At 38.8% G+C, this 24,756-nt stretch overlaps 1 protein-coding gene across 3 annotated transcripts in view; it reads right to left on the minus strand.

The window, feature by feature from the left end:
* Nucleotides 1-3,341: 3,341 nt before the first annotated feature.
* Nucleotides 3,342-24,756, minus strand: part of srbd1 (S1 RNA binding domain 1) — a 319,766-nt gene continuing 298,351 nt past the window's right edge. For all 3 annotated transcript variants that reach the window (XM_063055672.1, XM_063055670.1, XM_063055671.1), the window contains exons 21-22: nt 17,589-17,773; nt 3,342-9,520 (exon numbers count right to left, since the gene is read on the minus strand). In XM_063055672.1, coding sequence (XP_062911742.1) covers nt 9,231-9,520; nt 17,589-17,773 — 475 coding nt within the window. In that variant the 3' untranslated portion in view covers nt 3,342-9,230. The remainder of the gene's footprint in view (nt 9,521-17,588; nt 17,774-24,756) is intronic.

The raw sequence follows: 24,756 nt of genomic DNA on the forward strand, positions 1-24,756 counted from the left end.
TCCTATTACATGGTATACCTCTGACTTTAGATACAACACTGAGTCATGTCATCTGCAGAAATTCTCTGATGACTCAGTAATAGTTGGGTGTATAAAGGGAGGATGGGAGGATGAATACAGGGCCCTGGTGGAGGACTTAGTCAAATGCTGGGAGCTGAATCATCTGCAGTTCAACATCACTAAGCCAAAGGAGATGATGATTGACTTTAGGAAGACTATGCCTGCACTGCTCCATTACTATTGGTGGTGAGGACGTGGATGTAATGAGTACCTACAAGTACCTGGGGATGCACTTGGATGACAGACTTGAGCTGAGCACCAACACAGAGGCTGTGTACAAGGAGGGCCAGAGTCGCCTCTATTTCCTGAGGAGACTGACGTCCTTTGGAGTATACAAGCCTCACCTTCACATGTTCTACCAGCCTATTGTTGCCAGAACAATCACCTATGCGGTGGTGTGCTGGGGCAATGGCATCAACATGGGTGATGCCAACAGGCTCAATAAACTGATTAGAAAGGCTGGCTCCATTATAGGAGTCAAACTGGACACTCTAGAGGCTGTAGTAGAACAAAGAACCCTACAGAAAATCCTGGCAATTCTGGGCAATGTTTCTCACCCTCTGCATGCCACTTTGGCTGAACAGAGGAGCACTTTTAGTAATACACTAAGACATCTGTGCTTCTCCAAAGAGCGCTATATGAAGTCATTTTTATCCTTGGCCATTAGGCTCTATAATGAGTCAACTTATAGCCAGGGAACTGAAGATCCCCTTCTGTTAGGCTGTTTGAGGTAACTTATTTTTTATTCTTTCTTACTCCTCTTCTAATATTTGTATACTCGTATATCTGTACACTTGTAATGCCACTGTGACTCTGTAAGTTCCTTAGGAATCAATAAAGTATCTATCTCTTTCTCTTTCAATCATTCACAATCAGAGGTGATTGAAATGCATGGATTCCTTAGCTGTCTACTCCATACAGTTTTGCTGTTTAGCTTCACCAAATTACTTCCACAATTAGGGTTCCTCTTCTGCACTCATCACAGCAGCAGTACTGATTGCTTGATTGTCATAATGGAATGCAAGATGTGCTGGGGCCAGAGGTTAGAGGCAGCAGTACCATGTATTTCTACTGCTGTTGATGGTCACAGCATCTCAAGGCTATTACTTCTGAGCTGCAACATGCTTTGAAACTATCCTATTTATCACAATTAGGACCTCAAAACACAACGGAAGATGCCATCAATGTGATGATGCACTTATTCCAGGCTAGGACCACAAAGTGTCACTTTGAGCAATATTACAGCAGGTCATGAAGTGCTGTAAATTTATTCTTTGTGTTGTTTTTTCCCACAGCCCCAACCTGGCAGCAATGTCCATAGTGATTTGGCCATCTTTTATCTCTATTGTTGCCACTAAGTCATCCTCAGGGACTGACATTAAAGTTCCCCACATCAAGTTCATTCTGTCATGGTGACCCTATGTGCCTCTTTCAAATGTTGTTCAACATGGCAAAGCATTGATTCATCAGTTGAGGTGGTTTGGCGTTTAATGATTAGGAGGTCTCTTTGCCCACGAGACAGCAGGGTGCCTAAATCCAAAAACTGAGAGATCAAACCCTACTAAAAGAGGCTGAATGAGCTCTGACAAATTTCTAGAAGGAGAAAACTGAAGGGAGACCTGATCATGTTTAAGATTATGAAAGACTTGGTTTGGGTGGATTTGGAGAGATGGGAGAGGATAGTGCAGGAGACAGTAAGAAAGATGATTACAAATATCAAATAGTGATATTGTTGAGTATAGAGGTGATCAAGAGGAAGCTTAATACGCAGGAAAAGGAAAAGGAAGTGGATATGTTGAGAATTAGATAAAGAGAGATAGATGTCTTCTGTGGAACTTAAGCAATATTAATGGGTCTGTTAAGCCTATTTTTGTGTCAATATTATACCTCAAATTATGAGAACTCTATTTTTATTGAAAATATAACTAATGAGTTGTCATATTAAAACTGTTACTATTTTTGTTCACTCTTAACACTTTAGCATCTGCTGTATCATCAAATACCAACCACCCTGGCATTGGATTGTAGTTTATCATCTTAGGCATTCCCTTGTGTTCAAAAATGACATTTTAATTTTGGTCATGTGGATTCTGAGGTAGGTATAAATGTCATAGTGTAAGTAGAAGACCTTTCCATGAGGGATGTGATGGCCAATTGGGTGTGACGATTGGTTAAATAGTGAAATGGTCCTCCCCTGACTAATGGTATTGAGATTCTTCACACACTTCTGAATGCAGTTTTTCTACTTGAAGTGGCCATGAGTTCCGAGAAACATTTCTTCTATCTGTCTGGTAATCACATCCCATGACAGAGATGGTATAGTGTCTGTTCCATGTCTGAGATTTCATGAAACAAATGCTGTGACCAACCCAGTGTAGCTGAAAGAGTGTGTAGACTAGGGCCTCAACATTGTTGATTTTCGACTGGGAGAAGTGAGAATCAGAAGCAGGGTTATTAATTACCGACATATGTCATGAAATTTGTTATTTTTGTGGCAGTGATATAGTGCAAGACAAAAAATACTATAAGTTATAATAAGCAAACAGTGTAAAAGAGGAATGTCATGGTAGTGTTCATGGACAGTGAACACCATGATGGTGGAGTGGAAGAAGTTGTTCTTAAAATATTGAGTGTGGGTTTTCTGGCTCCTATACCTCCTTATCCATAGTAGTAATGAGAACAAGGCATTGTCCCATATGGGGAGGGTCCTTAATGATGGATGCCACTTTCTTGAGGCATCTCCTTTTGAAGCTGTCGCTGATCATGAGGAGAGTTGTGCCTGCGATGGAGCTATCTGAGTTTATAACCCACTGCTGCCTCTTTCGATCCAGTGCACTACAGTCCTTTGAATTTATTCCTGGAAAAAAAATAGTTGGGAGTGTCAGGGACGGTATTTTGAACTGGCCAATTTCTGGAGATCATTTGATCTGAAAGCAGCAACTCTGTTACAGTGAGCCGAAACAACCAACACCTATTGATAGCTGACAACCAATCTCAGCCTGACGCTCACTGATTGACCATTGTTCCCATCAATGTCACAAATGTTCTTGGGTAAACCATTTAAACAGTCATGCTTGGGACATACTGTTGAGTTTTGAGATTGCTGTAGTTGTGTGGTTTGACTGAAAAAAGGTTCATTTTGTGTCCCGGCTTTGTTTTATCGCTTGGCTTCGGGTCTCATTAGTAGTTATTGGTGAGTGAACACAACAAGCTCCCACACCTGAACCTTGCTCAGCAGTAATCAGGTAGATTTACTTTTGTAGGAAACAGTGGCACAGAGAAGAGGCATTGCTTTTGCATGTAAAGGATAAAACTTTTCAAGACAAGGTACTGGGAACAACAAATGACCTGAGAAATCAATCATTACAAAAATAAGAACACACAAACATAAAAAATAGGGTCAGGAACTGTGTATTTGCCCCCGCAACCTGCTCTGCTATTCAACGAGATTGTGATAAGTCTTCTACTTCAACACTATTTACTGCCCCATTCCATATTTCTTTAATATCCAAAATCTATGTTAATTTTGATTTTGAATGCAATCAATGGCTGAGCTTTCACAACCCTCCAAAGAATTTATAAGTTCACAACTTTATAAAATAATATATTTCTTTGTATTTATTATAATCCCTAGTTCTGGACTCCTTGTCTATAATATCCTCCTTGTATTTACCATGTTGAACCAATCAGGAATTTTGTATGTGTCAATAAATTTAGTGTTATTTCTTCTATTCATAATCTACTCAATCTCTCCTTAAGGGACAAACACAGCATCACAGGAACTATTTTAGTGAATCTTTTCTTGCCACTACATTCACACTTGTAACGAACCTCTGTCTTACAGCAAATGCATGCTTCTTTCAAATAAGGAGACCAAAGTTGTTCATCATAATTTAGTTGTTCTCTCATCACAATCCTATATAATTGTCATAAGGAATCTTTATTCTTGCACTTAGATCCTCTTTCAATAAAGGTCTACATTCCTATAAGCCTGTTTCATATGTGTTCTGGCAGTATGATATTTTGGATTAAAGCCGACAAAATTGCTGGAATGGATCACTGATCTATTAATTCTACAATGGTGGTCCAGAAGTATTTTTACTTTCCCCACAAACAAATAAACAAAGTTATGGTTTGGAGTTCATCTGTATTTAAAAGTATTCATCCTTAACAGTTAAATCCTGCAGCAATATTTTACTCCAGGTACTACCTTGTGGATAAACTTGTTTTTTTTTTATAAGGTGTGTTATTCATTGATTTTAGAATAACTAAGATCTAAATGAAATTAGATTTCAAATAAATCAAATGATAAAAATTTCATATAAATCAAAGATTTAGATTCTAAAAAACTATTTTGGCAGTTATTGTATTGAAACGTGTTTACCTTAGAAAATGATCAGAATGCTGACTCTGAGTACTAAAGTTATATTTCTTTTTCAGTACAGCAAAGAAAGAAGATAAACTTCCTTGTAACTACTTCCCATTAGAAATAGGGCACATAATGAAAATTATGGACACAATTTTAACTAAAAATTTTCAAGAAATCTTTGCTATGTATTTAATCTATAACTGAACGTGATGTAGGTGATGCTTAGGCGCTGAAATAAGTTATAATTTTACAATCAGACGTGTTTAATAAGATAAAAATCTCTTGCTCTAAATTGATATGATGCAAAGAAATGTAAAATGTGATTCAAATCATAGCTGGGCAAGTTTTTTTCATGAAATAAACTTAAGTTTGAAAGAATGACTCCATGAATCTGTAAAGCACTGAACATCTACCAATTACATATCTCATCCATTGAGTGTGAAGAAAGAAAAAAAACTGCTAGAGCTACAAAAACTTGCACACAGTTGTCAATAAACTGGGAAACATCTTGAATCTGAAAAGCCCGTGAATAAGCAAACATTACACCTGGAGTCATGGAACTGATTTTGGTTACGTCAAAATAATTGTGATGTGCATAACAAACCAATCCAAGATATTCAGGAGAATACTGTTTCTTGAAACAGTTCAGTTTGCATTTAGCACACAGAACACCACAGAACAGTACAGGCCCTTCAGCCAGCAATTTTGTGCTGACCTTTTAACCTACTCTAAAATCACTCCTTCCATCTTACATACCCCTCCATTTTACCATCATCCATATGCCTATCTAAAAAAGCCCCTAATGTGTCTGTCTCTACACCACCCCTAGTAAAGCACCTCCACACATTCATCACACTCTGTGTGAAAAAACGTACCTTTCACATTCCCCATATACTTTCCTTCAATCACCTTAAAATTATGCTCTTTGTATTTACCAACTCCGCTCTGGGAATAAATTCTCTGGCTATCCACTTGAAATATGCCCCACTTATCATCTTGTACTCCTCTATCAAGTCACCTATTATCTTCCTTTGCTCCAAAGAGAAAAGCCCTAGTTTGCTCAACTTATCTTAATAATACATGCTCTCTAAACCAAGTTGCATCCAAGTAAATCCCCTCTACTCTGTCTCTACATCGCTCCTATATAGATAGATAGATAGATAGATATATAGTTTATTAATCCTGAGGGAAATTTGGTTTCGTTACAGCTGCACCAACCAAGAATAGAGCGTAAATATAGCAATACAAAAAACCCCAACAATCAAACAACAAAATGCAAAACTATGCCAGATGGAAAATAAGTCCCGGACCAGTCAACTGGCTCAGGGTGTCTGACCCTCCACAGGAGGAGCTGCACGTTCGATGGCCACAGGTAGGAACGACCTCCCGTGCCGCCAAGTGTTGTATCAACACCCTTCCTATAATGAGCCAACCAGAACTGAGCACAAATTTATAAATGTGGTCTGACCAGGTTTTTATAGAGCTGGAGCATTATCTCAGTGTTCTTGAACTCTATCCCCTGATTAATGAAGACCAGCACATCAAACATCATTAACCACCCTATCATTTGCATGGCAACTCTGATGGATCAATGCATGTACATACCAAAAGTTCTCTGTTCCTCCAGACTGCTAAAAATCCTGCCATTAGCCCTATATTCTGCCTTCAAATTTGACCTTGCAAAGGAAATCACCTCACACTTCTCTGGGTTGAATTGCATCTGCCATTTCTCAACCTGTCTCTGCATCCTGCATCCTGTCAATGTCCCGTTATAACCTACAGCTACCTTCTGCACCATCTACAACTCCACCCACCTTTGTATCATCTGCAAACCAACTAACCCACACTTCCTCTTCCTCATCCAAGACACTTATAAAAATCACAAACAGCAGGGGTCCCGTATCAGATCTCTGTGGGATCACTCCAGGAAGAATACGCTCCATTCACAACCACCCTCTGCCTTCTGTAGGCAAGCCAATTCTGAATCGACAGAGCCAAATTAATTGATTCTTGATCCAGCTTGGAGCAGCAGCAACAATTGGGTTGCATCTAAAAGTCTTTTATTGCCAAGCATCAATAAAGCAATAAGGATCTGGATGATTTATTTTGAGTGATTTTGAAATGTACCAAATTTCAGAAAAAAATTAGACAACAGCATCCCTTTGAAGTATCATAAATCACAAAGTTAGGTTCATAGATATGACTTTGTTAAGTTTGAACTTCTTTAAAAAAATAAATTCTAAATTTGGCAATAAAAATTCCCATGCAGAAGATTAGATGCATTTCTTAAGAGTGTACCGCTATCAATTTGGAATTGCTCAGAATCAATCCTGGAACTTACTAATTGGTAAATCCCAAAATAATTCAGTGGATGCTGCAGGCTTGTTCCAACCGGCAAATCATCATCATCATCAGGTGCCGTGCCCAGTTTGAGCTTTGACTGCCATGGCCCACAAACTCCTGTTTCAGGTCAAGTGATCAATTCATTGGCATTCATTTCCAGTTCTCTGGCTGCTGTCTCCATCATCATTTGTCTTTGCCTTCTTCTTGCTTTCTTCCCTTCAATCTTTCCCATAATTACTGTGCATTCTAACTCCTCTTTCCTAATCACACGCCCAATGAAGTTATGTTGCCTTTTCATGATCTCATACAGTGGCATGCAAAAGTTTGGGCACTCCTGGTCAAAATTTCTGTTACTGTGAATAGCTAAGCGAGTAAAAGATGAACTGATTTCCAAAAGGCATAAAGTTAAAGACAACGCATTTCTTTAATATTTTAAGCAAGAAAACTGTTTTATTTCCATCTTTAAAAACGCAAACAACAGGAATTCTGCAGATGCTGGAAATTTAAGCAACACACATCAAAGTTGCTGGTGAACGCAGCAGGCCAGGCAGCATCTCTAGGAAGAGGTACAGTCGACGTTTCAGGCCGAGACCTTCAGCTTGTGCCTCTTGAAGTAGTCCATTGTGGATTTTGAGGTATGTTTAGGATCATTATCCTGTTGGCTTTTTTTTTAAACAGACGGTGTGATGTTTGCTTCCAGAATTTGCTGGTATTTAATTGAATTCATTCTTCCCTCTACCAGTCAATGTTCCCAGTGCCACAGTCTGCAACACAAGCCCAAAGCATGATCGATCCACCCCCGTGCTTAACAGTTGGAGAGGTGCTCTTTTCATGAAATTCTGCACCCTTTTTTCTCCAAACATACCTTTGCTCATTGCGGCCAAACAGTTCTATTTTAACTTCATCAGTCCACAGGGCTTGCTTCCAAAATACATCAGGCTTGTTTAGATGTTCCTTTGAACCTTTTGAATGGAAATTTTGAATGACCATGCAGGGTGCCCAAATTTTTGCTTTAGACCCTTTTCCTTTTTTGTTATTTTGAAACTGTAAAAGATGGAAATAAAGAAGTTTTCTTGCTTAAAATATTAAAGAAATGTGTCGTCTTTAGCTTTATGCCTTTTCGAAATCAGTTTATCTTTTACTCGTGGAAGGGGGTTTTGACTTTTATGTTACTGCGGAGGCTAATTAAAATGGCGTCTTTGTTATGTTAATCTGGGGAATGCGGCTTTGTTGTGTTAAACGCTGAGAAAGTTTGCGCTAGCAGCTTGTTTTGGTATAGAGTGTGATAAGAAATATGTTATTAACCAATTGGGATAGTTGTTACGTTTTTGGTTTATTTGAAGATACTGTATGCGCGGGGTTTTGGGGCAGAAGGCGGGAGAGCAAGACAGAGGATGAACGAGGTGCTGTGATGTCCGCTAACGGGGTCGGACCCCGAGGAGGGCGTTCGGCGAGGAGAGGAGACGGAGACGGACTCGTGTGGAGCGTCTGGTCAACCACCGTTGTTGGTCCCAGGTGGCCGGTCGAGGTGGTCCGAGGGGTCGCAGGGTGAAGAAAGTGGTCCTTGAGCTCCAACTGTTTTGTGCACAAAGAGATTGAACTTTGATAAGTGTGGCGCCTTTTATTTTCCTTTTACATTTTATTCTCTCTTAATTATATAGTTCCAGTAATATCTATAAACTGTAAATCGTTTAATCGTATCTGGTGTATTGTCTGTTATTTGGGCGGGGTGGGGTACATCACACAGCATCCACACAAACAAATTACCCAGTTTGGCGGGGCTGAGGGCTGTTTCCCTAGACGACAGCGAGCCGAGCGACCCTGAGGGTGGCCAAGGGGGGGCTACACTCGCTTAGATATTCACAGTAACAGAAATTTTGACCGGGGTGCCCAAACTTTTGCATGCCACTGTACATTATTTCTCTTTTTGTGCTTGCTCTATTCATGACATCCTCGTTAGATATTCGTTTCGTCCATAATATTCTTTGCATCCTCCTCAAAAAGCACATCTCTGCTGCTTCAATTCGTTTCATGTTACTAGATATTGCCCAACATCCTAAGCCATATAACATAACTGGAAAAATGTAACATTTCAGTACTCTGAGGCGGGTTGTCATGCCTAGTTTAGTGTTGGTCAGTATATTCTTCATTCTCGTAAAGGTGTCTTTTGCCATCCCTATTCTATAACTGGCAAATAGGCAGTGTGCGGGCTGACACTTTACTATGACTAATTCCTCTTCAGTTGCCAAAAGCAAAGGGTACATTCTGCTTCTGAAATTCTGCAAAGTGTAAGAAAAATAAACACACTCAGTGAGGTGATGATACAATGTGAAATATAGTATAAAATATGCAATACATCCCACATCAAAAGGGAACAATTTTGAATTTCAGATGCTGCCATGAAAGTTGTGAGAAAAAGACACATCTAAGAAGTTGATCAAAGTCTTCCCTTTTTTTTTTACAAAACACGTATAAGATCCAAAGAGATACGGTTTCGTTCACGGTCAACCTCCATTACTTTAACTTCTACCCTTTCCCCGGGGCCAAGGCCTAGGCTTCGACGTCTTTTAGATGCAGGTAACTTAGCTGCTGTAATGTAGCGAATAGGGATCAGACCAGATCTACCGACACCAATGTCCACAAAGACCCCAAAAAGAGTAGCATTTTCCACTCTTCCAGTCAGAACAGTTCCATTTTTCAAGTCATCAATGGAGACAATGTTTCTTTTAAAATCATGTTGATCAAATCCTGTGCAGGAACATAAAGTAAGGCACATTAGCAACAATTTCAATACTTGCTCAATGTGTATATTGAGTTCACTATAAAAACAGAAAAGGAAAGGCTTGTCAAAATGGAATTTTTTTTTATAGGTTGATGGTTTTCTTGGCCAGTTTGCTCTTTAGGTGGTTACTATGTAAAAAAATGCAGTTTGTAAATCTCCATCTCCCTCAATACATACCCTGACACTGAATATTTAAACATTATGTACAAGCAAAGGGAAAAGGAAAGCACTCTGTAAATATATTTTACTGAGTTCTGATGTGTCACGAGTTGTCATTATATCACCGTGGTAAGTGAAATAGGTAAACTGGTAAATTGCTCTATTACTTCTACTGAGATTCGGTGAAAGACTTACCCTGCATCCTGTCCATACAGATTAATTCATTACAATGGTGCATTGAGGTAGTACAAGGGAAACCAATAATAGAATGCAGTATAAAGTGTACCAGTACAGAACGTGCACAGCAGGCAGACAGTAAGGTGTCAGGCACCATTCTACGTAGGTGTGCGGCCATGCAGAAACTTAAATGCTCCCGCGCACATAGCCTTTGTTCCCATGCAGCTGAAATTTTCTTAAACCCCTACACAGTTTTCAGGCCATATAAAGATTTCCTGCTCAGGTTGTTTCATGCAGCTGTGTGTAAAAAAAAAGAGTGAACATTGGAGCCAGTTTGTGATGTAGATTACGAGGTCAAGAGTCCATCTTATCATTCAGTAGTCTTGTTTAGAAGCTGTTCTTGAGTCTGGTGGTATAAGCCCACAGGTTTTTGAACCTTCTGCCTGTTGGGAAGGGGAGATGGGAGAATGTGTGGGGTGGATGGGATCTTTGATTACGCTGGCTGCTTTACCGAAGCAGCAAGAAGTGTAGACAGAGTCCATGGAGGAGAGGCTGAGCTTTGTCCACAACACTGCAGTTTCAAATTGTGATACATCCAGATAGGATGCATTCTATGCTGCACTGGTGAGGATCAAAGGGCACACGCCAAATTTCTATAGCATCCTGAGGAAGTGGAGGTGCTACTGAGCCTTCCTGGCCATGGAATCAATGTAGTCAGTGAAAGCATGAAATCATTTATATGGCAGAATGTGACATTTGTCCAGCTCAAGGGTAACGGACATACTACTATATCCACAAAATGCTGCAGGAACTCTGCAAGTCAGGCAGCATCTATGGAAAGGAGTAAACGGTTGATGTTTCGGACTGAGACCCTTCATGAGGAATGGGAAAAAAAAGATGAGAAGTCAGAGTAAGAAGGTGGGAGGATGGTGGGAAGAAGTACAAGATGGTAGGAGATAGGTGAAACTGGGAGAGGGGGAGGGGTGAAGTAAAGAGCTGGGAAGTTGATTGGTGAAAGACACAAAGGGCTGGAGGAAAGGGAATCTGAAAGTAGAATACCATGGATGAAAGGGAAGGAGGAAGAGCACAAGAGGGAGGTGATGGGCAGGGGTAAGGAGATCAGGTGAGAGAGTGAAACAGGAATGGAGATTGGTGAAGGGGGCAATTACCAGAATTTCTAGAATTCAATGTTCACGCCATCAGGTTGGAGACTACCCAGATGGAATAAAAGGTGTTGTTCCTCCAACCTGAGTGTGATCTCATTGCAGCAGTAGAGGAGACCACGGACTGACATGTTGGAATGGGAATGAAAAGCAGAATTGAAATGGATGGCTACAAGGACATGGGTTAAGGGTGAGGGGGGAAAAGTTTAAAGGGAACATTGGGGGGGCTTCTTCACACAGAGAGTGGTGGGAGTATGGAATGAGCTGCCAGACAAGGTGGTAAATGCAGTTTCTTTTTTAACATTTAAGAATAAATTGGACAGATACATGGATGGGAGGTGTATGTAGGGATATGGTCCGTGTGCAGGTCAGTGGGACTAGGCAGAAAATGGTTTGGCACAGCCAAGAAGGACCAAAGGGCCTGTTTCTGTGCTGTAGTTTCTATGGTTTCTATGGTAAGGAGATCCCACTTTTGTTGGGGGTGGAGCAAGGGTGCTTCGTGAAGTTGTCTCCCAATCTGCGTTGAGTATCACCAGACAAAACTGTTAGGTTACACTACACTGTACGTAAGCTCAAGAGATTCTGTAGATGTCGGAAATCCAGAGTGACAAACTCAAAGTGTTGGAGGAACTCAGCAAGTCAGGCAGGATCTCTGGAAAGGAATAAAGAGTCAACGTTTCAGGCCGAGGCCCTTCATCAGGACTAGAAAGGAAGGGGGCGGTAGAAGTCAGATTCAGAAAGTGGGAGGAGAGGAAGGACTACAAGCTGGAAAATGATAGATTAAAGAGGTAGAGGGCGGAAGAAAAAGGAATCTGAGGAGAGTGGACCATGGAAGAAAAGGGAGGAGGGGCCTGGTCAGGTGAGAAGGGGTAAAAGAGGAGCCCAAATGGGGAATGGAAGAAGTGAGGAGTAGAAATTATCTGAAGTTAGAGAAATCAGGATGGAGGCTAGCCAGAAGGAATATGAGATGTTGCTCCTCTTTCCCAAGAGTGGCCTCAGCATGGAAGTAGAGGTGGTCATGGACTGACATGTCAGAATGGGGATGAGAAGCAGGGTTAAAATAGGTGGATACGGGGAAAACTTGCCCTTTGTGGCAGACGAAATGAAGGTGCTTGTCGAAGTGGTCCCCTTCTCTACGTCACTTCTCACCAATGTAGAAGAGGCCACACCAGGATTACTGGATATAGTTGATCCCGACAGACCCACAGGTGAAGTGTTGTCTTACCTGAGAGGACAGTATTGGGCCCTGAATAGTGGTGAGGGAGAAAGTGCAGGGGCTGGACAGAAGTTATAGGTGTCTGTTAAACTGAAAGATCTGCTGCAGCAAAGAAGCAAAACATTCCTTGCATTATTCTTTGAGGAAAGGACACCACAGCTGTGAACTTATAGTACAGAGCAAATGGATAGAGTATCAGGCAGTTTGTTTTAATTATGCTGGCTGATGAACACATGTAGGTGAAGACCCCAGTGGCATGAACCCCCCCATATTTTGGATTTAGTTGTGCTATTTTAATTATTTGATTATATTTACTCAAGCCAGCAGATTTTGTTTAACATTTCGTTCCAAAGGTGGAGTTGCTTTAACACTCAAATATCATCCCACACAATATATTGAATCTACTCTTATGGCCTTTCAGTTAACAGTAGGAGCACTGCCAAAGAGATGAAGCAAAATATCAACTTGTTAAAAATTAATGTACAAGTATTCTTGCAGAAATTAGATATGGGAAGGAAGCACAAACGAAAGCAACTCACCAGCAATAGCTTAAAGATAACATGTTGCCCTCTGCAATCCAACCTGTGCTTCTTCTCATATCCTTGCATGAAATTACTCCACAATTAGTACTGATGTGCACTCAAAAAGAGATTGCCAAATAGCTTTGTTTCTGCTTTTGCAGAGCGTGAAAATATAGAGAATGGGAAAATACACATAATCATAGCACTTCAATTAATAAACTTTTGAAGATAGCACACAGTAATTTGGTGAGGTAAGGGAAGCTGGATTTAAAATCAAAGTAGCATTTGACTTAAGTCTAGCCTCCAGCAGCTCTGTTAAAACATCAATCGAAAACATACCAACACTTGGAGTAATATCTTGCATGAAGAACCATGGGTGTGATTGTTGGAGGGCAATCAACCCAACATCAGCACTTTATTGCAGGATTTCCTCAGGGCAGACTCCTAGTCCCAATCTACTATTTCACCACACATTCTCTGTCTATCATAAGATCAGAAGTGGGGTTGCTTGCCAATAATCACACATTTTATAATTTCGCAGAATATGATGTAGCCCATACATGCATGCAGCGAGCTCCAGACAACAGTCAAGCATGGGCTGACATTATTTTCATATCGCCACTGTGTCAGGCGATGATGATCTCAAGTAGGGGAGATCCTAGTCACTCCTTTGGGGCATTATACCAAATTATCCTCAGTGTCTTTGCTTTTACTTATGTGAATGAGTTAAAAGAATGAAAGCTGATTAATAATTTACAACTGGAAAAGCGCTTATACAAGACTGAACTTGGACAACCAGCTTTCTACTATCCAACCTGATAAGGTTCTCAGCAGTTAACTCTTTAAGAGTTGGTTTAGTGGACTGGTGGCTGAAGTCTATAGGCTTACAGTTTACAGATATGGATGAAAACTTAGATTTAGACACTCAGATATACATTCAGAGTCAGCAGACATAACTTTAAAATGCTGTAAACAACAAGGAACACAAGTTTTGGAAGGAAAACTGGACAGACAATGCAGGAACAAAGTGACTGCGATTTCTATATAGATCTCAATAATAAAAATAATAACTATTTATAGAGCACCTTCCATACATTAAGATGCAGGCTTAAATAGATTGTAAAGATAAATCAATATAGTAAAAAAAAGAGACAAATATTAAAAATAGTAAGACAAACATTATATAGAGCAAAATGCAATCAAATATACCAAATTATATAAATGTAATCAACCTCAACAGGTATTAAGTAATCCTACAATAAGGCCAAATTTAAAAAGTGGGTTTTCAGAAGTGTTTTGAAACTTTCCACAGTACTAGCCTGGCGTATATCAGTCGGAAGAGTATATGGTGCATAAGAGCAAAAGGCCACATCACCAGCTTTTATATGCTAGGTTCTAAGAACACTGAGCAAACCAGTATTTGCAGACTAAACATTACAATTAGGGATGTAAGGGGATAGACACTCCAAAATAAATGTCGGAGCTACATATTTTATATATATAAAATTAACAATATTTTAAATTTGATCCTAAAGGACACATGCAGCCAGTGTAATGATGCCAAAACCAGTGAGATGTGCTCAGATATTCTTTTTATTTGGTTAAGATTCTTGCTGCTGCATCTTGAACAAGCTGCAGCTGATTTATACCTTTCTTAAGCAGTCCTGAAATGACATAACAGTAGTCTAATCGGCTAAACACAAAAGTGTGTATCAATGTGACTGGACAAGCAGATGAAGCTTTTAGAAAAGTATGAATTGTTATAATTTGAGACAGTGACCACAAAAGCAAAGAAATAACGCAATAATTATGAACAGTTGGTTCGACCTCAGTGAAGAGTATTGTGCATTGCATTTCCAGAAGGCATTCAATAAGGTGCTGCACAAAAGATATCCATGAGATAAGGATGCATGGAGTTGAGGGTAATGTATTAGCATGGATAGAAGATTGATTGATTGAAGGCAGAAAGTTGGAATTAATGGGTGTTTCTCTGAATGGCAATCAGCTGTGAGTGGAGAGCTACAGGGGTCTGTGTTGGACTCACAACTGATCACGATAAACATTAATGTTTTCAGAACTAAGAGTAGCATATTAGAAACTTCTATGACACCAAACTGAATTGAAAAGCAAATTGTGCAGCAGATGCAGGGAGTCTGCAGAGAGATATTGATAGGTTAAGTTAGAGGGCAATGTTCTGGCAGATGGAGCATAATGCGGGTAAATGTGAAGTCACTCTGTAAGGAAAAATAGAAGATCAGATCATTATTTAAATAGTGAAAGACTGTAGCATGCTGTCATGCAAAGGGACTTGGGAGTGCTTGTGCATGAATTGCAGAAGGTTAGTTTGCAAGTGTAACAGGTTGTCATGAAGCCAAATAGAATGCAGGCCTTCATTACTAGAGAGATTGAATTTAACAGCAGGGAGCTTATGCTGCAACTGAACAGTGTACTGGTGAGGACACACCTGGAGTACTGCATGCAGTTTGAGAAAATATATTCTGGCTTTGGAAATGGTGCAGAGGAGGTTCACCAAATTGATTCTGGAGATGAGCGGGCTGGTTAGTCTTTGAGGAGAGATTAAGTTCCCTGGGACTGTAGTCACTGGAATTCAGAAAAATGCAAGCGGATCTTATTAAATCATAAAAATGATCAAAGAGGTAGATAAAATAGAGACAGGAAAGTTGCTTCAATTGGTAGTTGAGACTAGAACTAGGGGTCATAGCCTTCAGATTTGGGGGAGCAGATTTAGACAGAGATGGGAAGGAAATGCTTTTTCCAGAGAGTAATACTCTACCCAGCAAGCCAGTAAAAGCTATTTAATACATAGTTTGCATATTAGGGGAATTAAGAGTTATGGGGTAAAGGAAAGTTGGTGGAGTTGAGTCCACAGCCAGATCAGCGGTGACCTTATTGAAGAGTGGAGCAGACTCGAAAGGCCAGATGGCTTCCAGCTGCTCCTATTTCTTAAGTTCTGATGTTAGTCCTGGAAGCCGCATTTCATGAAAGATGTCAAGGCTTCAGAAAGAGTGTACTAGAATGGGGCCAGGGAAGATGAACTCGTTTCCTGGAAAACTAGAGAAGTAAGAATATATCGCTTACAATTACAGAAGGTTGAGAATATTTGAGTTTAAGAAGAGAAGAGTGAAGAGAAGATTGAAGCAAGGTTTTGAAGGTAAAACAGTCAGTAATCTAGATAATACAAATTTTAAAATGGCAAAAAGGTCAGGCAATTGTTGGGATGGCTGGGGAGAGGATGTAAATAAGTGGGAGAAGGACTTTTTTTTTAATTCATTTTTTAATATTTGGAATCTATAGACTCATAATAAAAGTGGTGTAAACAATTTCATAAATATCCTTCAAAAATTAAAATGTGCAGAGCATTTGAAGAATAGAGACATATGACGCTGAGAACATAGTTTAATTCCATTAAGGTCATTTCTCTTTCTCTTCGAAAAAGACCTTTAAATAAATCTAACAGCCTCTAAATGCAAAGAAATCAGCCGCAAAAGAAACACTATTACATTTTAAGATCCTGTCTCAGTTATTCCCGCAGATCAAGCATAAGGAAGAAAGTAGATGTTTAGGGGCAAATGTTGGAATTCAACAGAAATAGCATCAAATTGGTTTAAATCTCAAAATTAAACACAGTGTAATTATTACATTCATTCAGTGGCATTTAGAACCAAACTTAAGGATGGTGTAAAAATAATGTATCCTTTCCAGACAAAATTAAAACCTGATGAAGATATACAGAAGCCACACTCCAAAAGATCGTCAGAATTTCAGACAGGAAGTAATTTTTCTAAATAAAGGTGTATATTTAGCAAAGTATTTTTGCTACTTGTAATGAAAGAAATAAGGAATCCTTTCCCAAGATTAATTTGTTCCATTGTCTTCCTTGTACCTTTTTGCATTAAGCCACAGAGTAAGCCTTGTTCATTCTGACACAAGGTTAATACTGCTTGAGATGGATAAAAGGGGGAAACATACCTAGCAGATTGAGATTTAAAACCAAGAAACATTGTGTGACTATTAGCATCCATTATTAGCGATGCAAGCAGGCAATAGTGGTAAATTTGTGATTACAGCTTTTTCAAAAGATATCTTGATAATAATAAAGTAGGCGAATGAAATTTCCATGTCCTCCTTTGATCCTCACCAATTCTTATTTATGCACCATACAAAACATGTTAGCTAGATGAACCACAACATGGTATGGGAACTACCTATGACCACAAGAAACTACAGAGAGTTGTAGACACAGCTTAGAACATCACGGAAACCAGTCTCCTTCCATGGACTCTATCTATACTTTGCCAGCATAATCAAAAACCCTACTCACTCCGGATATGCTCTCTTCTCCTCCTTCCCATTGGACAGAGGACATAAGACTGAATCTTGTATCACCAGGCTCAATGACAGTTTCTCCGTGCTGTTATAAGGCTACTGGATGTTTCTCCAGTGTGATAAGATGAACTCCTGACCTTACAGTCCACCTTGTTACAACCTTGTGCCTTATTATCTACCTGAAATATACTTTGTGATTGTAAGACTTTATCATGCACTCTGTTATTGTTTTGCCTTGTATGACCCCAGTGCACCATTGTAATGAATTATCTGTATGGTTAGTATGCAAGACAATCTTGTTACTGTACCTTAGCACACTTGACAATAGTAAACCAAGTTACAAATTTAAATTTCCCAATTATTCTGCACCTCTATAAAAATTCAGATATTTACAAGTAGAAATAATTGCCATATTATTGGCTAACCCAAGACTGTTGCTGGAAGTCATTACCTGCTCTGATGTCATAGTCACGAGGCTGTTTCAATCCATCAATAATCATCTGGAGTGTTGGCACTGTTGTATCAAATTGTTGAGCTAAAGTATCGATTGAATTGCTTTTCAATGCTGTGTTCACACCGCTCTGCATAGCATGGCTTCCAATGTCAGATAAGTTCCCACCAATGAAGGACAAGAAGCTGGAATTGTCAAAAGGAAAGTAAGTAAACCATAATAAAATTGAATACCGATGTTGTAGAAAACCTGATGAAAGTGCTCAGCAATTTAGCAAAATGTATCCTTTCCAGTACAATTAAAGTTTTATGACAGCCAATCTGAGGATAAAAATGTCATATGATAGTCACCAAAAGAATTCTAAGTTAATATCTCACCTCACAAAATCAACTGTGAAAATAATCACTTACCTGAAAGAATTTAATAACACAATATACTTTATTTTAAAAATAGTCAATGATTATGAAATCAATGCAAGAAATAGTTAGCTGGATTAAAAGGCTGGACATAGAAACAGAAAATAACACTAAGTACAAATGCTCAGATCCATGACTATAAGATCTGAACCTTAACTTCCTAGTCTTCAAATATATTGTCTTATAGAGGTTTTTTTCCCCCCCTCTACGTACCCTCATTGTTGAATAATTTCTTTAGGTCTTGTGTTCTTTCCGTACAACCTACTGAATTTACATATGCACACCTATGTCTGTAATGTAAATGTACCTGACGGCACTCCTTTTCATTAACTTTTCAAACCTGATGTTCTGCACACTAAATCTTGCCTTGCTATTTGACTGCTACACCTGCATGTTGGTCTTTAGTGACAACAGGGATACCAGGGAACTTTGAACATCAACATATTCCAAATATCTCATCTTTTAAAAAGGTAAGCAGTAATTATCATTTTATTACCAGACAGCCTCATAATTTTCTAACATTATACTCTTTCTAGCATGCTGTTGTCCTTTCATTTAGCTGGTCTGTATCTCCATAACGCCTGAGCATTGTTCATATCCCACTTTGTTCTATGTTATAAGAAAATTTTGAAATGTGATTTTACTCATATAGACTATCAGTCCCAATTGCTGTAGAACATCATTAACCATAAATGGTTAAATATGAGAAGGAACCCACTATATTTTAACATATTAACTAACTCCCAACCCAAAGTACGATATGTATGTGCTCTAATTTATAAATTATGTCATGGGCTTGACTGACAGCCTTCAGAAAATCCAGAAGTACCACATCCTCTGGTTCTCCTCAACCATGTGTCTATATAAAATCTCAAGAAAATCCATTTAGTTAATCACTGACACTGCTCAGTCATTTCATTAATTTCTAATTTGATACAGCATCATGATTTCATTAATCTGATACAACATCAATTATTGCACATTCCAGTATTTTCCAAAAGTTATCATCAGGTTTACATGCAACTTTTCTCTTTCTCCATTTAAGAAACACATTTGGTAAACTTCCACCACAGGATCCATTGAGTATTTGTGGGATTTTGGGAGACTACAACCAAAACATCTATATTCCCCCATAGCTATTTCTTTCAAATTTGGAACGTGGATCAGATCCTTGAGATTTATCAGTTTACAAACTCATTAGCTTTTTGATTATTATTTCTTTACCTAATTTATTTTTACTGGACTTTTGGTTCTATAGCACACCACATAAACAGCAGTACCCTCATCAATCCTAGCTGCTACCTCTTCTGTACTTTTAAATAGATCTGTGCTCAGTTGCCTTAATTAATCAATTTTCTTCCAAGTGATTATTAATCAAATCACAGATCGATGTTTCTAAAAGCTTTCCCACAACTGAGGTTGTACACTAATCAAGTTTGCATGTTGATTTTATTATTAAAAATACCTAATATCATATATTTTCAAAGTTCAAAGCAAATTTATTGTCAAGGTACATATATGTCACTTTCGACAACCCTGAGATTCATTTTCTTGCAGGCATACTTAATAAGTATATAATCAAATAACAACCATAGCAGAATCAATGAAAGACCACCTGACTTTGGCATTCAACCAGACTGCAGAAGACAACAAACTGTGCACATAGAAAAGAAAGAAATAATAATAATAAATAAATAAGCAGTAAATATCAAGAACCTCAATTTCTCCACTTTGCAACCACAGTCAGTCCAGGATCTCCATCAGTGCAGGTGCATGACAAGGCTGTGTGCTTAGTCTCCTGCTCTACTCAGTTTACACTCAAGACCATGTGGCTATGCACAGCCCTAATGCCATATTCAAGTTTGCTGATGACACCACTGTTGTAGGCTGAATCAAAGGTGGTGATGAAACAGCATATAGGAGGGAGTTTGAAAATCTGGCTGAGATGTGCCGTAACAATAACCTCTTACTCAACGACAACAAGACCAAGGAACTGATTATTGACTTCAGGAGAAGGAAACCAGCGGTCCATGAGCCAGTCCTCATCGTAGGCTCAGAGGTGGAGAGGGTCAGTACCTTTAAATTCCTTGGTGTTATTATTTTGAAGGACCTTATGAAGAGAGCACGGCAGTGCCTCTACTTCTTTAGGAGTTTGCAAGGATTCCGCATGACATCTAAAACTTTAACAAACTTCTACAGATACGCAGCGGAGAGTACATTGACTGGCTGCATCACAGCTTGGTATGGAAACACCAATGCCCGTGATTGGGAAATTCTACAAAAAGTAGTGGATACGGCCCAGTCCATCACGGGTAAAGCCCTCCCCACCATCGAGCACATCTACATGTTATCACAGGAAAGCAGCATCCGACATCAGGGATCCCCAACACCCAGGACGTGCTCTCTTCTCACTGTTGCCATCAGAAGGGTGGTACAGGAGCCCCAGGACTCACACCACCAGGTTTATCAGCTGTTCTTACCCTTCAACCATCAGGCCCTTGACGCAAAGGCATAACTGTAATGTTCCCACAACCTAAGGGTTCATTTTCATGTTCATTTTCTAGTTATTGCTTATTTATTTATTACTATTATTTCTTTCTTTTTCTATTTGTACAGTTTGTTGTCTTTTGCACACTGGATGAATGCCCAAGTTGGTGCAGTCTTCAATTATTCTATTATGGTTATTATTCTACTATAGATTTATTGAGTATGCCTGCAGAAAAAGAATCTCAGAGTTATAAATGGTGACATAAATGTACTTTGATAATAATTTTACTTTTGAGTAACTGCAGGCACTGATTGACCCCACTAGCGTGATCCCTGTGACAGGTCAAAGCTGTCTGAACGATGAAGCACAAATAAACTGAAAAGCTATGAAACAAGTAATTTCTGAAAGAAAGAAATACTTAGCCAAAGATTATTTTGTAGTGCACTGTCTTCAATTCAATTAAATAAAAGCAAATTGATGAATATCTTAAGTGGTACAAGTTTACATTCTTTCTTTTCTGATAGCTTCACCACACATACAATGCTCAGATTCAAAGCTATCAAAAAAACAGCTTCAAGGGTCAGCTGGTCACCAGGAAAAGTATGAATAGCAATTAATTACTCTTCCTCTCCTTGTAAAGTGAATAGGAAAATGCTTCCCTACAAACATTTTGTTCCAAGTCAAATAAAAAATTCATTCATAAGCTAAAATCATAAAAAACATACATACTTGTGTTCTTCTGAACCACATTTCCATTAAACAAACAACTTTTTAGTCAATTGGAAGAGCTCTGCAGTGTAGTTGATTAACATTTTCACATTCAATGTCACCTGTCTTACCACAATAAATTTGCAGTCTTAGTGGACCAATGTCAACTACAAAAGCCTGAAACTCTAATGCCTTTACACCACTATTTTCCAATTCTTTTCAATGATTATTTAACTAAAATTTAGAAAAAAAACCTTCTCTAGAATGTTTTATGATATTTCTGTATCTGATTCCACCACATCAATTGAACAAGTAAAATATAATCTTAGCATATTAACTTATTTTACATGTTTCTCACAAAGGATAGCCTAATCTTAGATTGTTGCAAAAACAGCATTTCAGTCTTAAATGTTATCCATATAGCATACCCATTTTTCCAAGAAGGGCACATTCATGTTATTATCTCTTTAATTCAGAGGTTCCCAACCTGAGGTCCATAGACCCCCTCAGTTAATAATAGAAGTCCATGGTATAAGAAAGGTAAGGAGCCCCTGTTTTAATTAATCAATGTACTGAACAAATTGGAGACTTGTTATTTTAAAGTATTATTTCACCTAGACAACACAAACACCAATGTCAGGATGCTGTTCATCAACTATAGCTCAGCATTTAATACCATCATTCCCACAATCCTGATTGAGAATTTGCAGAACCTGGGCCTCTGAACCTCCCTCTGTAACTGGATCCTCGACTTCCTAACCGGAAGACCACATATGATAACACATATCTTCGATGATGATCAACACTGGTGCACCTCAGGGTGTGTGCTTAGCCCACTGCTCTACTCTCTGTATACATATGACTGTGTGGCCAGGCATAGCTCAAATACCATCTACAAATTTGCTGACAATACAACCATTGTTAGTAGAATCTCAGGTGGTGACGAGAGGGCGTACAGGAGTGAGATATGCCAACTAGTGGAATGGTGCCACAGCAACAACCTGGCACTCAACGTCAGTAAGACGAAAGAGCTGATTGTGGACTTCAGGAAGGGTAAGACGAAGGAACACATACCAATCCTCATAGAGGGATCAGAAGTAGAGAGTGAGCAGCTTCAAGTTCCTGGGTGTCAAATCTCTGGGGATCTAACCTAGTCCCAACATACTGATGTAGTCATAAAGAAGACAAGACAGTGGCTATACTATATTAGGAGTTTGAAGAGATTTGGCATGTCAACAAATACACTCAAAAACTTCTATAGTTGTACTGGGAGAGCATTCTGACAGACTGCATCACTGTCTGGTATGGAGGGGCTACTTCACAGGACTGAAAGAAGCTACAGATGGTTGTAAATCTTGTCAGCTCCATCTTGGGCACTGGCCTGCAAAGTACCCAGGACATCTTTAGGGAGCAGTGTCTCAGAAAGGCAGCATTCATTATTAAAGACCTCCAGCACCCAGGGCATGCCCTTTTCTCACTGTTACCATCAGGTAGGAGATACAGAAGCCTGAAGGCACACACTCAGCGATTCAGGAACAGCTTCTTCTCCTCTGCCATCCGATTTCTAAATGGAATTTTTTTAATACACAGTATTTCTGTTTTTGCACATTTTTAAATAATCTATTCAACATACGTAATTGATTTATTTGTTTATTATGTTTTATTTTATTTATTATTATTTTCTCTCTCTGCTAGATTATATATTGCATTGAACTGCTGCTGCTAAGTTAAAAAATTTCACGTTACATGCCGGTGATAATAAACTTGATTCTGATTATTTACAATGAAGACAATAATGACGTTTATTGTAATTGTTTAAAAGACTGTTTCAATGTGCAATTGAAAACAATACTCAAGCTGAAGACCAGATACCTCAGAAATGAGCATAAACCAGACATTTTAACTTCAGAAACAGTACGGTCACAGTTTGGAATGTCGTTATGATGTTTGTTTTTAAATTGCATTACCTAACTTCATACATCAAAGAGGCACCTATTGGTTAAGATTGCATTTAACTTTTAAATGTATACAATGTAATCCTCATGATTTAAAAATGACTTTAAATTCAAAAGAGTAAATTTAATAAAGATAACCCATCTAACAAAAATGCTTCAAAGATTTTCAACTGTAAAACTCAATCATCACATTTTGTTCTTTAAAATCAATCTTGATTCATGCCCAAGCTTCCTGGAAGCAAAAAGCAACAGAATAAATCTGATTACATGCTTAATGTACCACCTTCATTCAAATGAATGTGGGCAGAGGACACTCAGTACAAAAATCAATGGCTATCAACTTTCATCTGGGCTCCATGGAGCAACACTGTATCGATCCCTGGCTGAGGTCAATGTGCAGCGCAAGGCTGAATACACCACTTCATATATTTTCTGATTTTCTAAATTTTCTTCAAGGGTACAATTGAGTCATTGTAAAGATGCTGAAACTGATTAGAAAATAATGGATATAGAGCAGTGATTACATAAAGAATAATGTCATTGGGTGGTTCAAATTACATCTGAAATAGTAAAACCAGAGCTCTTGAATTATAACCATTATTTAAAACCCTGACAGCAGACTTTAGTCTGCATATTAGAGTCATACACTATGATTTTTACTTTTGTCCTTGCTAAGGCTTGACCATGCTGATAACTGGAACATATTTAAACCTTGGTGCAACCTATAGTTCTAATGGAAGAACTTCATTGTCAATTGTAACATGGGCAGATGAAGGTCAAAGCTCGCCGTGTTCTGCTTCAGTAATGTCAATTAACGGTCAAACCAAGAAGACAATGGCCATTACCTTAGGATTAAAACATATCTCATGAAGATTTCAGCTTAGCGTTCAAACTGGGTTGAAAATCTTTGAACATATATGACAATGATTCAATTTGATCCCAGGTTACTCAGAGGAAGTTACCATGATGATATAATCCACTGACATTTTTCTTTAAGGATGCAACTGAAAACCATTAAACCATTTTTTAAAATATTGTATTATGGATTTTAGCTGACAGATGAGCAAATAAAGAAAATGTTCTTCAGTTGCTCAGTGATGACATGCGTATTAAATGTAAGTCTGAAAGGTCTGAAAGTGATGTTTTCCGATGATCAACTATGAATTATTAGGGGGAAAAATCTAGGCAAAAGAAGTTCCAAGATACTTGTGTGACGGGGTCCTGAATTACCCCTATGAACTGTGCTTTCAAAAGAGAGTGAGTGAGTTGTGGAACACAGACACCTTGTTAAAAAGAGAGAGGCAAAGACTGCTCACAGTTTGTTTATACTTTCTACAAGGATGCTAACTGCTTGAAAATTCTTACAGAGAGAGAAGGGAGGAGCTACTTGAGAGACAGTTGGTGTTCAGCACGGTGAGATAAGTAGAAGATCAGATGATAGACCTGCAAACACATGGTTTTGGACTCTGAATGAGCTTTGTTGTGCCCACAGAAAAGATGGGTTTTGGAGGATCGATCAGTGGCTCTTGCAGTGTGAAAAGGGTGTGACTGGTGGGGAGTTATCTGTGTGCCCAACCCTCGCTTGTTTTGATAATTCCACC

The sequence above is a fragment of the Mobula hypostoma genome, chromosome 8 (assembly GCF_963921235.1).
Source record: "Mobula hypostoma chromosome 8, sMobHyp1.1, whole genome shotgun sequence".
In the NCBI taxonomy this organism is placed as follows: Eukaryota; Metazoa; Chordata; class Chondrichthyes; order Myliobatiformes; family Myliobatidae; genus Mobula; species Mobula hypostoma.